At 42.4% G+C, this 15,687-nt stretch overlaps 1 protein-coding gene across 1 annotated transcript; it reads right to left on the bottom strand.

Moving 5' to 3' along the window:
* Positions 1 to 3,497: 3,497 nt before the first annotated feature.
* LOC135137717 (mucin-2-like) lies at positions 3,498 to 15,270 on the bottom strand. Its single transcript, XM_064067434.1, has 3 exons — positions 15,249 to 15,270; positions 13,456 to 14,757; positions 3,498 to 7,242 (listed from the first exon to the last, which is right to left on the bottom strand). Exons 1-3 carry the CDS (start codon positions 15,268 to 15,270, stop codon positions 4,778 to 4,780), a joined length of 3,789 nt encoding a protein of 1,262 aa, XP_063923504.1. The 3' UTR covers positions 3,498 to 4,777.
* Between the last annotated feature and the right edge of the window lie 417 nt (positions 15,271 to 15,687).

Genomic DNA, 15,687 nt, shown 5'->3' with positions numbered 1-15,687 from the left:
GAACGTTTTTCCAACTCTGTTTACAAGGTGGCTCAGTGCCTTCGTATCGAGGGTGGTTCATGGGGGTTTTGCCCCATTCGATTTTTAATTTGTTTTTTCTATATTTCGGCTCTACTAGGGTGGGGGATGCCGTGGTTAAAATATTTGCATATATTTCGCAGTCACCCTGTATATTGCATTTACAGTTTTAAACAGTATCACTGCTAATTTTCTCTGGTTGCCCGACAATAGCTACTTGTAGTCAATATCCATGTAATGTAATAAAATACTGGAATCTAATTGTTTCAGACAACAACCTATTTTTACCCGAGTGTTCTTTATCAGTTTGAATATTTTATATAAAAAAAATTACATATTAAGCTGCAATTTTAGTAGGACTGCAGCGAGTCAACGAGCCGCTTTTACTCCGCCAATGCAAAGAAAATAACATTTTATTATCCTTTGTAAAAATAATTCCTTTCTGTAAAACATATTTAAATTTAGTACTCCATATTTCGTTCACAATTCACCATTTAACAATGGAAATTAACAATGCAATATTTGGATTCTACAATTTTTAGGTAAAATGAATGACTGCAATGAGTTTTATCAATGTAGATTTTATATAAAAATAAATAAAAATAACTCTCTTTATTTTAAAAATATTTAGAAAAAATCGAATCAAAACATCAATAACTTAAAATTTATTGTTCGTTATACTTAGTTAACAACTTCACCACGCGATTTCTAATATCATTTCAATTTTTCATTTATTTCACATTATTAGTCCTTGCCGTATTACTTGTTCTGCGCGTTGATTAAGAAATCTGAATCTTAATTATCTCTTAAAAATGTATCTGTTATTTGTAATTATTGATGTGGAAATATCATTTCCACAAATAAGAATACAGGTATGCAGCATTATGAACTTTGTTCATTAAAATTTTAGAGAAAATAAGTTCAATCATTCCCGAGAAAACATTAAATAAAAATGTTACTGTTAAGTAAAAAATTAAATTATTTGTTTAACGAGCAACAAATCTATTTGAAATTAAAATTTGTAAAATTTCGAATCTAATAATTTGAAACTCAATCTTTCTTAAAAAAAAAATCGAAAGTATTTGTAACATCTATACAAAAAAAAAAGAGTTGCACAAATTACAGCTGCTTTTTTTTAAATTTCAGATTCATCAAAATTGTTAAGTCTCTTTTTTATTTATTTCACATTATGGGTCATTCCCATATTACTTGTTCTGCGCTCGTGAAGTTGATTAAAATTTCTTTCCAAACCCCAAACTTAACGCTGAAAAGCAAAACAGCAAGCAAGTACGTAAAAATGGATAACGGTACTGTATCGATTTCTGCTTAGACATGGGGCAGCACTCAATCTAAACTATGTTTCGCTTCGCCCAAGTGCGACATGCGGCAAATCTGTACTAAAGAGCAGAGGCGAAAATCCCTCGGGCGCGGTCTGGTCTATGCGCCAAACCAGTTCTCAGGTGACGTTATGTTTTTCATAATTTTTGCACGCTGAAGATTTTTTATGTAGATGAAACAATATTACTCCGTTGAACCAAGGAGGAAAACGCCTGTGACGTCTACCTATGTATTTATGAGTTGGAACTGTTTCCTTAGAAGCATAATTTAAAATATAAAGTTCAGAGCAAATAGTATCGACATCGTTTATGCTAGTAAGATATGACCAGTCAGTCGAAAGTAATAAACTGTACAAGTGTTGAAAATTAGCTTTCTGTTTAGGTTTCTTTCGTAACAATACTATTTATGCTCAAATGCTTTGACAATTAAAAGAACTTAAGAACGTTTTAACCTCATTCAAGTTTTCCCTCACTTTTTCCCCCAAAGTCCGATGAAACATCTTATACCCAGTAATTTTCCAAAATTTACACTCGGGAGTGGACAGAAGAAATGGCGTGGACTTTATAAGTACATCTGGAAATAAGTGTTCAAGTGTGCTGCCTTAATAAGAAAGTCAATATGGCATGAGGTAGTGCAATTTGGGTGGGTAGCATTTTTTTAGGTTTTATTATTATTATTATTATTATTAATGCAGCGCCCTACAGAAAAATTCCAAAAACGGGCGGCAAACCGATATTAGATCAGATATAAAAACCCAAAAATCTAAAGAACCTTTGAATTCACCTGTATTAAACACTTAACAATTTGTTTACAATTATTATCATAGAATATATCGACTCTACTGCTAATTCCGTTGCAATATTGGCACATATTGTGCATCGGCGATTTCAGCCCTACATTTGTCCTACATACTGGTAATTTAAATGTATATTCATATCTCGTCTCAAGCCTTGGCACAAAAAAATTAATTTTCTGTAGAATGTCAGGACTGGAGATTTTACCATGTATAAGTTTATAAATAAAAGAGACACTGTGCACTATTCTTCTAAATTTTAAAGAGTATTGAACTTATCAAGCAATTCCCTTTCTTTAACACCTTGTGGAGGATATATTCTTTTTTCTTTAAAATATAAATATTTCAAGAACCGCCTCTGTACGTTTTCCAAAGCTTTACTTTGTTACATATAATAAAGAAACCAAATTTCAGAACAATATTCCAATTTACATCTCACCAGACCAAAATATAAAGTTTTAAGTGCATCAATATTATCAAATTCTCTGGTATTACGCCTAATAAATCCCAACAATTTATTCGACATTGCTGTCACATATTTGATATGTTCTTTAAATGACATCTGTGGATCAAAAATTATTCCCAAATCAGCAATTACGGAGACTCTCATAATATAACTACTAAGAAGAGTATAATCAAAATTAATTTTTTTAATGTTACGGGTGTAAGACATCACCTTACATTTGTTGCTGTTAATCTCCAACTCGTTTAACTTACACCATGATAAAGCATTGTGAACGTTGTACTGTAATACCAGGCAGTCATCTACAGTATTAATTTTCTTATACAATTTTACATCATCCGCAAATAACAGTCAACATACCTCACTAAAGATATCAGGTAAGTCACTAATAAAGAGTTGAAACAACAGCGGACCCAAGTTAGATCCTTGAGGGATGCCTGATAATTGACAATATGATGTCGAGGCAAATCCATTAATTGTCACGTTAACTTGTCTATTAGACAGGTACGACTTAAAAAACTTCAATAAAGATACTGAGAATCCAAACGATTCCAATTTAGCAAGCAACAAGCAGTGGTTCACTCTATCAAAAGCCTTGGCTATATCGAGGTAAATAACATCGACCTGTTTACGAGCATCCAATGAATCAGATATAAATTGAGAAATGCTTACCAAATTAGGTTTCGTACCAATAAAAAAACAATGCTTGTGTGAAAAACAAACAAGAATCTTCATTTTGAATTTGTATACTTACAAGCATGAGACAACTCACTTGCATTAATTACACATTATGTGGCTTTCCGTGTGAAAAACATTTTAACTATACATATTCTTTTAATTTTTAATAACTTCTGCTAAAGAATTATTTTGTATAAAAAATGTCTCTTGTGGTAACTCAGTGGTTTATTGATATATAAAAATAATACAAGTCAAAGTATGGCGGCAACTTCGGCGGGGATGATGGCGCCTCCTGGGACTCGGAGTGTCGTAGGGGATGACGCCGGCGGTAACACAGGGGACCTGGACGGTGCGACCCTGAAGGAGACGTCGGTGGTGCACCACAGGGGACTTAGGCAATGCAGCCCTGGCGATGAAGACGTCGGCGATGCGGCACAGGGGACCTAGACAGTGCAGTCCTGGTGATAACAAGAAGTCGACGTGGTGCAGGGGACCGAGACCGGTGCAGCCCTGTGATGATGATCTCGAAGCGGCGCAGGGAACCGTAAAACAGTGCAGTCCTGGTAATGAAGATCTTGAAGCGGCGCAGGGGACCGAAAACGGTGCAGCCCTGGTGATGACCAGAAGGGGACTTAGGGGCCAATTCCAAGTTGGCCAGTTGCGCCGGCGCAAGTCACTGGTGCAGCGCAACTTCGTAATGCTAATTTGGGTATCAAATGCTGGTTGCTGGGGGTGACGGAATAAACAAACACAGTTGTGTCGAATTTTCCATTGAAATTTGCACTATGGAGTTGCGGCATCTCTAGGAGGCAGTGCAAGTTGGCGCAATTTATCTCAAAAAATTGCGGTGGTCTGTCAAGTTTTAGCGGGTGTTGCTGTTAATTTATTCAAAAATTCGAGTAAAGGTGAGGATAAACGACCAAAAATTACCGAGAGAGTTAAGATGTCGTTGTTGCACCCTCGTTGCATTAATGGAAAATTTGAACTAGAAAATTTACAATAACTGTTGGCGCAAATCGGTGGCGCAAAGTTGAGTTGCGCCGGCCAACTTGGAATTGACCCCTTAGACAGTACAGCCCTTAAGGTGGAGATGGTGGACAGTTCCATCTGCCTGAAAAGTGCCCGCGTTGGGCCTGATATGTATAGGCAGGGTTGAGATGCGTGGGGGAAACCTGGGTAGTGACGCACCAAAAGGGCGAGGGTGGCTCGAGTGGGGGTGGGCATGGTGGGGTTGATACTGGCGCTGCCGAGGACAGCGCCCTCCAGAGGGTACGAGCGGAGCGCTTTGGAATCTCCGCTACAATCTACATTTTACTCTTTGGGGATTTATGAAATTAAACGGAACTAATGTCCGTTTGCACCGTTGATGTTCTTAATAAATATACATGTAAATTAAAATTTGAGAAAGGTTATTTGTGAATGGATGATTAAACGAGACAAACAAATATGAATGCTCATTTTATTTATAATCAGTTTACACATACAAATTAATCGAATGGGCAGTTATTAACTAAACATTCGTTTCGGCATCTTCTCAACTCCCTATCAAATAATTTAAATAAATGACAAGTTTTAACTTTCTTTTCAAAAATTCCGTGATCGTTAGGCTTACATTCGTAATATTCTTTACAGTTTGTTTCAACAGGAAATTTACCGATTTCACTGCATTCGAAAGAATCATCAGTTATCTGGCAATATTCTGAAAGTACGCAAAATTTAATTTCAGAATCAAATCTGTGTCGTGGAGGACAACGGAATTGTTTCAGTTCAAACTTGGCGTAAATATAATTCCAGTGGCATTTGTAGTACCTATTACAATCTGTAGGATGAGGAAATAGACCTGGCGTCTTACATGTCAGGGCCTCTTCTCCAGGACATTGTACTGGATGAGTTGTACAACGTTTGTTGTAGGCATCGAACCTTGTTCCATCGGGACAATTTACTATTATATTAATTAAATGAAAAATAGCGTTTATGCATAAGTAAAACTTGTTACAGTCATGAGGATGAGGATATTTGCCAATGCCAGGACATGTAAAACTTGGCAAAGAGGATGTCGTATGTACTGTCGTCTTTACTGTAGAAAGAGTATTCATCCCTGGAGTCGCACTGCTAAAATATGTTGATTCAAAAGTATTTGTGATTGTTGTTGTTTGGCTGGCGGTCTTTTGTGGTGTTGTGATGGATCCAGAAGTTTCTCTTGCCGTTGTTTCACCACCTGGTATTTTAGTGGTGTCGGTGGCAGTAGAAACAGGCGATTCGCTACCATGTATTTCCTCGGTGTCCGAAACGCTAGGTGTAGAAATATCTGTTGCGCTTGTGGTATACGCAATTTCGGAGGTGCTATTTGTGACAGTAATCGACGGTTCAACCGTTGTTGTTGTTGCACTGCTTGGTGAAGCCGTAGTGCTGATAATTGTAGTTTCATTGGATTTTTCTGTGGTTTTTGCATGCGTGGTAGTCTCTTGTGGAGTCGTCATGATTTCTGAAGTTATTGCTGGACTTGTTACAGCCCTAGAAGTTTCAGATCTACATGCCGTAGTAGTTGTAGAAGATTCTGTTGTTGTTGCGTCGCTGTCGGTTACTTCAACACAGCTCGTAACGTCAGGTGTAGACATTTTCGTAGCGTTTGTGATATCTGTTATTTCAGAGTTGCTGTCTGTGGGCGTAACAGATGATTCAACAGTGGTTGTTGTTACAGCGCTTGGTAACTCCGTGGTACCGGTAATTGTTGTTTCACTGGATTTCGCAGTTGATCTTGTTTGAGTGACGGTTTCAGAAGTGTCTGTTGCATTTGTTTGTTTCTCAGGAGTTTCAGTTTTACCTGGGGTGGAGTATGTAGACGACCCTGATGTTGTAGTTTCATCGCCGTCGGTTAGGTGAATAGAGCTGGTGACGTCAGGAGTAGACGTTTTCGTAGCGTTTGTGATATCTGTTATTTCAGAGTTACTGTCTGTGGGCGTAACAGATGGTTCAACAGTGGTTGTTGTTGCAGCGCTTGGTAACTCCGTAGTACGGGTAATTGTTGTTTCACTGGATTTCGCAGTTGATCTTGTTTGAGTGACGGTTTCAGAAGTGTCTGTTGCATTTGTTTGTTTCTCGGGAGTTTCAGTTTTACCTGGCGTGGTGTATGTAGACGACCCTGCTGTTGTAGTTTCATGGCTGTCGGTTACGTGAATAGAGCTGGTAACGTCAGGAGTTGACGTTTTCGTAGCGTTTGTGATATCTGTTATTTCAGAGTTGCTGTCTGTGGGCGTAACAGATGATTCAACAGTGGTTGTTGTTGCTGCGCTTGGTAAGTCCGTAGTACCGGTAATTGTTGTTTCACTGGATTTCGCAGTTGATCTTGTTTGAGTGACGGTTTCAGAAGTGTCTGTTGCATTTGTTTGTTTCTCGGGAGTTTCAGTTTTACCTGGCGTGGTGTATGTAGACGACCCTGCTGTTGTTGTTTCATCGCCGTCGGTTACGTGAATAGAGCTGGTAACGTAAGGAGTAGACGTTTTCGTAGCGTTTGTGATATCTGTTATTTCAGAGTTGCTGTCTGTGGGCGTAACAGATGATTCAACAGTGGTTGTTGTTGCAGCGCTTGGTAACTCCGTAGTACCGGTAATTGTTGTTTCACTGGATTTCGCAGTTGATCTTGTTTGAGTGACGGTTTCAGAAGTGTCTGTTGCATTTGTTTGTTTCTCGGGAGTTTCAGTTTTACCTGGCGTGGTGTATGTAGACGACCCTGCTGTTGTAGTTTCATGGCTGTCGGTTACGTGAATAGAGCTGGTAACGTCAGGAGTGGACGTTTTCGTAGCGTTTGTGATATCTGTTATTTCAGAGTTGCTGTCTGTGGGCGTAACAGATGGTTCCACAGTGGTTGTTGTTGCAGCGCTTGGTAACTCCGTAGTACCGGTAATTGTTGTTTCACTGGATTTCGCAGTTGATCTTGTTTGAGTGACGGTTTCAGAAGTGTCTGTTGCATTTGTTTGTTTCTCAGGAGTTTCAGTTTTACCGGGGGTGGTGTATGTAGACGACCCTGCTGTTGTAGTTTCATCGCCGTCGGTTACGTGAATAGAGCTGGTGACGTCAGGAGTAGACGATTTCGTAGCGTTTGTGATATCTGTTATTCCAGAGTTGCTGTCTGTGGGCGTAACAGATGGTTCAACAGAGGTTGTTGTTGCAGCGCTTGGTAACTCCGTAGTACCGGTGATTGTTGTTTCACTGGCTTTCGCAGTTGATCTTGTTTGAGTGACGGTTTCAGAAGTGTCTGTTGCATTTGTTTGTTTCTCAGGAGTTTCAGTTTTACCTGGCATGGTGTATGTAGACGACCCTGCTGTTGTAGTTTCATGGCTGTCGGTTACGTGAATAGAGCTGGTAACGTCAGGAGTGGACGTTTTCGTAGCGTTTGTGATATCTGTTATTTCAGAGTTGCTGTCTGTGGGCGTAACAGATGGTTCCACAGTGGTTGTTGTTGCAGCGCTTGGTAACTCCGTAGTACCGGTAATTGTTGTTTCACTGGATTTCGCAGTTGATCTTGTTTGAGTGACGGTTTCAGAAGTGTCTGTTGCATTTGTTTGTTTCTCAGGAGTTTCAGTTTTACCGGGGGTGGTGTATGTAGACGCCCCTGCTGTTGTAGTTTCATCGCCGTCGGTTACGTGAATAGAGCTGGTGACGTCAGGAGTAGACGATTTCGTAGCGTTTGTGATATCTGTTATTCCAGAGTTGCTGTCTGTGGGCGTAACAGATGGTTCAACAGAGCTTGTTGTTGCAGCGCTTGGTAACTCCGTAGTACCGGTAATTGTTGTTTCACTGGCTTTCGCAGTTGATCTTGTTTGAGTGACGGTTTCAGAAGTGTCTGTGGCATTTGTTTGTTTCTCAGGAGTTTCAGTTTTACCTGGCGTGGTGTATGTAGACGACCCTGCTGTTGTCGTTTCATCGCCGTCGGTTACGTGAATAGAGCTGGTAACGTCAGGAGTAGACGTTTTCGTAGCGTTTGTGATATCTGTTATTCCAGAGTTGCTGTCTGTGGGCGTAACAGATGGTTCAACAGAGGTTGTTGTTGCAGCGCTTGGTAACTCCGTAGTACCGGTAATTGTTGTTTCACTGGCTTTCGCAGTTGATCTTGTTTGAGTGACGGTTTCAGAAGTGTCTGTGGCATTTGTTTGTTTCTCAGGAGTTTCAGTTTTACCTGGCGTGGTGTATGTAGACGACCCTGCTGTTGTCGTTTCATCGCCGTCGGTTACGTGAATAGAGCTGGTAACGTCAGGAGTGGACGTTTTCGTAGCATTTGTGATATCTGTAATTTCAGAGTTGCTGTCTGTGGGCGTAACAGATGGTTCAACAGTGGTTGTTGTTGCAGCGCTTGGTAACTCCGTAGTACCGGTAATTGTTGTTTCACTGGATTTCGCAGTTGATCTTGTTTGAGTGACAGTTTCAGAAGTGTCTGTTGCATTTGTTTGTTTCTCAGGAGTTTCAGTTTTACCTGGCGTGGTGTATGTAGACGACCCTGCTGTTGTCGTTTCATCGCCGTCGGTTACGTGAATAGAGCTGGTAACGTCAGGAGTAGACGTTTTCGTAGCGTTTGTGATATCTGTTATTTCAGAGTTGCTGTCTGTGGGCGTAACAGATGGTTCAACAGTGGTTGTTGTTGCAGCGCTTGGTAACTCCGTAGTACGGGTAATTGTTGTTTCACTGGATTTCGCAGTTGATCTTGTTTGAGTGACGGTTTCAGAAGTGTCTGTTGCATTTGTTTGTTTCTCAGGAGTTTCAGTTTTACCGGGGGTGGTGTATGTAGACGACCCTGCTGTTGTAGTTTCATCGCCGTCGGTTACGTGAATAGAGCTGGTAACGTCAGGAGTAGACGTTTTCGTAGCGTTTGTGATATCTGTTATTTCAGAGTTGCTGTCTGTGGGCGTAACAGATGATTCAACAGTGGTTGTTGTTGCAGCGCTTGGTAACTCCGTAGTACCGGTAATTGTTGTTTCACTGGATTTCGCAGTTGATCTTGTTTGAGTGACGGTTTCAGAAGTGTCTGTTGCATTTGTTTGTTTCTCAGGAGTTTCAGTTTTACCGGGAGTGGTGTATGTAGACGACCCTGCTGTTGTAGTTTCATCGCCGTCGGTTACGTGAATAGAGCTGGTGACGTCAGGAGTAGACGATTTCGTAGCGTTTGTGATATCTGTTATTCCAGAGTTGCTGTCTGTGGGCGTAACAGATGGTTCAACAGAGGTTGTTGTTGCAGCGCTTGGTAACTCCGTAGTACCGGTAATTGTTGTTTCACTGGCTTTCGCAGTTGATCTTGTTTGAGTGACGGTTTCAGAAGTGTCTGTTGCATTTGTTTGTTTCTCAGGAGTTTCAGTTTTACCGGGGGTGGTGTATGTAGACGACCCTGCTGTTGTAGTTTCATCGCCGTCGGTTACGTGAATAGAGCTGGTAACGTCAGGAGTAGACGTTTTCGTAGCGTTTGTGATATCTGTTATTTCAGAGTTGCTGTCTGTGGGCGTAACAGATGGTTCAACAGTGGTTGTTGTTGCAGCGCTTGGTAACTCCGTTGTACCGGTAATTGTTGTTTCACTGGATTTCGCAGTTGATCTTGTTTGAGTGACGGTTTCAGAAGTGTCTGTTGCATTTGTTTGTTTCTCAGGAGTTTCAGTTTTACCGGGGGTGGTGTATGTAGACGACCCTGCTGTTGTAGTTTCATCGCCGTCGGTTACGTGAATGGAGCTGGTAACGTCAGGAGTGGACGTTTTCGTAGCATTTGTGATATCTGTAATTTCAGAGTTGCTGTCTGTGGGCGTAACAGATGGTTCAACAGTGGTTGTTGTTGCAGCGCTTGGTAACTCCGTAGTACCTGTAATTGTTGTTTCACTGGATTTCGCAGTTGATCTTGTTTGAGTGACAGTTTCAGAAGTGTCTGTTGCATTTGTTTGTTTCTCAGGAGTTTCAGTTTTACCTGGCGTGGTGTATGTAGACGACCCTGCTGTTGTCGTTTCATCGCCGTCGGTTACGTGAATAGAGCTGGTAACGTCAGGAGTAGACGTTTTCGTAGCGTTTGTGATATCTGTTATTTCAGAGTTGCTGTCTGTGGGCGTAACAGATGGTTCAACAGTGGTTGTTGTTGCAGCGCTTGGTAACTCCGTAGTACGGGTAATTGTTGTTTCACTGGATTTCGCAGTTGATCTTGTTTGAGTGACGGTTTCAGAAGTGTCTGTTGCATTTGTTTGTTTCTCAGGAGTTTCAGTTTTACCGGGGGTGGTGTATGTAGACGACCCTGCTGTTGTAGTTTCATCGCCGTCGGTTACGTGAATAGAGCTGGTAACGTCAGGAGTAGACGTTTTCGTAGCGTTTGTGATATCTGTTATTTCAGAGTTGCTGTCTGTGGGCGTAACAGATGATTCAACAGTGGTTGTTGTTGCAGCGCTTGGTAACTCCGTAGTACCGGTAATTGTTGTTTCACTGGATTTCGCAGTTGATCTTGTTTGAGTGACGGTTTCAGAAGTGTCTGTTGCATTTGTTTGTTTCTCAGGAGTTTCAGTTTTACCGGGAGTGGTGTATGTAGACGACCCTGCTGTTGTAGTTTCATCGCCGTCGGTTACGTGAATAGAGCTGGTGACGTCAGGAGTAGACGATTTCGTAGCGTTTGTGATATCTGTTATTCCAGAGTTGCTGTCTGTGGGCGTAACAGATGGTTCAACAGAGGTTGTTGTTGCAGCGCTTGGTAACTCCGTAGTACCGGTAATTGTTGTTTCACTGGCTTTCGCAGTTGATCTTGTTTGAGTGACGGTTTCAGAAGTGTCTGTTGCATTTGTTTGTTTCTCAGGAGTTTCAGTTTTACCTGGCGTGGTGTATGTAGACGACCCTGCTGTTGTAGTTTCATCGCCGTCGGTTACGTGAATAGAGCTGGTAACGTCAGGAGTGGACGTTTTCGTAGCGTTTGTGATATCTGTTATTTCAGAGTTGCTGTCTGTGGGCGTAACAGATGGTTCAACAGTGGTTGTTGTTGCAGCGCTTGGTAACTCCGTAGTACCGGTAATTGTTGTTTCACTGGATTTCGCAGTTGATCTTGTTTGAGTGACGGTTTCAGAAGTGTCTGTTGCATTTGTTTGTTTCTCAGGAGTTTCAGTTTTACCGGGGGTGGTGTATGTAGACGACCCTGCTGTTGTAGTTTCATCGCCGTCGGTTACGTGAATAGAGCTGGTGACGTCAGGAGTGGACGATTTCGTAGCGTTTGTGATATCTGTTATTCCAGAGTTGCTGTCTGTGGGCGTAACAGATGGTTCAACAGAGGTTGTTGTTGCAGCGCTTGGTAACTCCGTAGTACCGGTAATTGTTGTTTCACTGGCTTTCGCAGTTGATCTTGTTTGAGTGACGGTTTCAGAAGTGTCTGTTGCATTTGTTTGTTTCTCAGGAGTTTCAGTTTTACCGGGGGTGGTGTATGTAGACGACCCTGCTGTTGTAGTTTCATCGCCGTCGGTTACGTGAATAGAGCTGGTAACGTCAGGAGTAGACGTTTTCGTAGCGTTTGTGATATCTGTTATTTCAGAGTTGCTGTCTGTGGGCGTAACAGATGGTTCAACAGTGGTTGTTGTTGCAGCGCTTGGTAACTCCGTTGTACCGGTAATTGTTGTTTCACTGGATTTCGCAGTTGATCTTGTTTGAGTGACGGTTTCAGAAGTGTCTGTTGCATTTGTTTGTTTCTCAGGAGTTTCAGTTTTACCGGGGGTGGTGTATGTAGACGACCCTGCTGTTGTAGTTTCATCGCCGTCGGTTACGTGAATAGAGCTGGTAACGTCAGGAGTAGACGTTTTCGTAGCGTTTGTGATATCTGTTATTTCAGAGTTGCTGTCTGTGGGCGTAACAGATGGTTCAACAGTGGTTGTTGTTGCAGCGCTTGGTAACTCCGTTGTACCGGTAATTGTTGTTTCACTGGATTTCGCAGTTGATCTTGTTTGAGTGACGGTTTCAGAAGTGTCTGTTGCATTTGTTTGTTTCTCAGGAGTTTCAGTTTTACCGGGGGTGGTGTATGTAGACGACCCTGCTGTTGTAGTTTCATCGCCGTCGGTTACGTGAATGGAGCTGGTAACGTCAGGAGTGGACGTTTTCGTAGCATTTGTGATATCTGTAATTTCAGAGTTGCTGTCTGTGGGCGTAACAGATGGTTCAACAGTGGTTGTTGTTGCAGCGCTTGGTAACTCCGTAGTACCTGTAATTGTTGTTTCACTGGATTTCGCAGTTGATCTTGTTTGAGTGACAGTTTCAGAAGTGTCTGTTGCATTTGTTTGTTTCTCAGGAGTTTCAGTTTTACCTGGCGTGGTGTATGTAGACGACCCTGCTGTTGTCGTTTCATCGCCGTCGGTTACGTGAATAGAGCTGGTAACGTCAGGAGTAGACGTTTTCGTAGCGTTTGTGATATCTGTTATTTCAGAGTTGCTGTCTGTGGGCGTAACAGATGGTTCAACAGTGGTTGTTGTTGCAGCGCTTGGTAACTCCGTAGTACGGGTAATTGTTGTTTCACTGGATTTCGCAGTTGATCTTGTTTGAGTGACGGTTTCAGAAGTGTCTGTTGCATTTGTTTGTTTCTCAGGAGTTTCAGTTTTACCGGGGGTGGTGTATGTAGACGACCCTGCTGTTGTAGTTTCATCGCCGTCGGTTACGTGAATAGAGCTGGTAACGTCAGGAGTAGACGTTTTCGTAGCGTTTGTGATATCTGTTATTTCAGAGTTGCTGTCTGTGGGCGTAACAGATGATTCAACAGTGGTTGTTGTTGCAGCGCTTGGTAACTCCGTAGTACCGGTAATTGTTGTTTCACTGGATTTCGCAGTTGATCTTGTTTGAGTGACGGTTTCAGAAGTGTCTGTTGCATTTGTTTGTTTCTCAGGAGTTTCAGTTTTACCGGGAGTGGTGTATGTAGACGACCCTGCTGTTGTAGTTTCATCGCCGTCGGTTACGTGAATAGAGCTGGTGACGTCAGGAGTAGACGATTTCGTAGCGTTTGTGATATCTGTTATTCCAGAGTTGCTGTCTGTGGGCGTAACAGATGGTTCAACAGAGGTTGTTGTTGCAGCGCTTGGTAACTCCGTAGTACCGGTAATTGTTGTTTCACTGGCTTTCGCAGTTGATCTTGTTTGAGTGACGGTTTCAGAAGTGTCTGTTGCATTTGTTTGTTTCTCAGGAGTTTCAGTTTTACCGGGGGTGGTGTATGTAGACGACCCTGCTGTTGTAGTTTCATCGCCGTCGGTTACGTGAATAGAGCTGGTAACGTCAGGAGTAGACGTTTTCGTAGCGTTTGTGATATCTGTTATTTCAGAGTTGCTGTCTGTGGGCGTAACAGATGGTTCAACAGTGGTTGTTGTTGCAGCGCTTGGTAACTCCGTTGTACCGGTAATTGTTGTTTCACTGGATTTCGCAGTTGATCTTGTTTGAGTGACGGTTTCAGAAGTGTCTGTTGCATTTGTTTGTTTCTCAGGAGTTTCAGTTTTACCGGGGGTGGTGTATGTAGACGACCCTGCTGTTGTAGTTTCATCGCCGTCGGTTACGTGAATGGAGCTGGTAACGTCAGGAGTGGACGTTTTCGTAGCATTTGTGATATCTGTAATTTCAGAGTTGCTGTCTGTGGGCGTAACAGATGGTTCAACAGTGGTTGTTGTTGCAGCGCTTGGTAACTCCGTAGTACCTGTAATTGTTGTTTCACTGGATTTCGCAGTTGATCTTGTTTGAGTGACAGTTTCAGAAGTGTCTGTTGCATTTGTTTGTTTCTCAGGAGTTTCAGTTTTACCTGGCGTGGTGTATGTAGACGACCCTGCTGTTGTCGTTTCATCGCCGTCGGTTACGTGAATAGAGCTGGTAACGTCAGGAGTAGACGTTTTCGTAGCGTTTGTGATATCTGTTATTTCAGAGTTGCTGTCTGTGGGCGTAACAGATGGTTCAACAGTGGTTGTTGTTGCAGCGCTTGGTAACTCCGTAGTACGGGTAATTGTTGTTTCACTGGATTTCGCAGTTGATCTTGTTTGAGTGACGGTTTCAGAAGTGTCTGTTGCATTTGTTTGTTTCTCAGGAGTTTCAGTTTTACCGGGGGTGGTGTATGTAGACGACCCTGCTGTTGTAGTTTCATCGCCGTCGGTTACGTGAATAGAGCTGGTAACGTCAGGAGTAGACGTTTTCGTAGCGTTTGTGATATCTGTTATTTCAGAGTTGCTGTCTGTGGGCGTAACAGATGATTCAACAGTGGTTGTTGTTGCAGCGCTTGGTAACTCCGTAGTACCGGTAATTGTTGTTTCACTGGATTTCGCAGTTGATCTTGTTTGAGTGACGGTTTCAGAAGTGTCTGTTGCATTTGTTTGTTTCTCAGGAGTTTCAGTTTTACCGGGAGTGGTGTATGTAGACGACCCTGCTGTTGTAGTTTCATCGCCGTCGGTTACGTGAATAGAGCTGGTGACGTCAGGAGTAGACGATTTCGTAGCGTTTGTGATATCTGTTATTCCAGAGTTGCTGTCTGTGGGCGTAACAGATGGTTCAACAGAGGTTGTTGTTGCAGCGCTTGGTAACTCCGTAGTACCGGTAATTGTTGTTTCACTGGCTTTCGCAGTTGATCTTGTTTGAGTGACGGTTTCAGAAGTGTCTGTTGCATTTGTTTGTTTCTCAGGAGTTTCAGTTTTACCTGGCGTGGTGTATGTAGACGACCCTGCTGTTGTAGTTTCATCGCCGTCGGTTACGTGAATAGAGCTGGTAACGTCAGGAGTGGACGTTTTCGTAGCGTTTGTGATATCTGTTATTTCAGAGTTGCTGTCTGTGGGCGTAACAGATGGTTCAACAGTGGTTGTTGTTGCAGCGCTTGGTAACTCCGTAGTACCGGTAATTGTTGTTTCACTGGATTTCGCAGTTGATCTTGTTTGAGTGACGGTTTCAGAAGTGTCTGTTGCATTTGTTTGTTTCTCAGGAGTTTCAGTTTTACCGGGGGTGGTGTATGTAGACGACCCTGCTGTTGTAGTTTCATCGCCGTCGGTTACGTGAATAGAGCTGGTGACGTCAGGAGTGGACGATTTCGTAGCGTTTGTGATATCTGTTATTCCAGAGTTGCTGTCTGTGGGCGTAACAGATGGTTCAACAGAGGTTGTTGTTGCAGCGCTTGGTAACTCCGTAGTACCGGTAATTGTTGTTTCACTGGCTTTCGCAGTTGATCTTGTTTGAGTGACGGTTTCAGAAGTGTCTGTTGCATTTGTTTGTTTCTCAGGAGTTTCAGTTTTACCGGGGGTGGTGTATGTAGACGACCCTGCTGTTGTAGTTTCATCGCCGTCGGTTACGTGAATAGAGCTGGTAACGTCAGGAGTAGACGTTTTCGTAGCGTTTGTGATATCTGTTATTTCAGAGTTGCTGTCTGTGGGCGTAACAGATGGTTCAACAGTGGTTGTTG

This window comes from Zophobas morio, unplaced genomic scaffold, assembly GCF_036711695.1.
Source record: "Zophobas morio isolate AGI-343-1 ecotype UQ-CSIRO unplaced genomic scaffold, CSIRO_AGI_Zmor_V1 ptg000029l, whole genome shotgun sequence".
In the NCBI taxonomy this organism is placed as follows: Eukaryota; Metazoa; Arthropoda; class Insecta; order Coleoptera; family Tenebrionidae; genus Zophobas; species Zophobas morio.
This window is presented reverse-complemented; position numbering and strand designations above follow the sequence as displayed.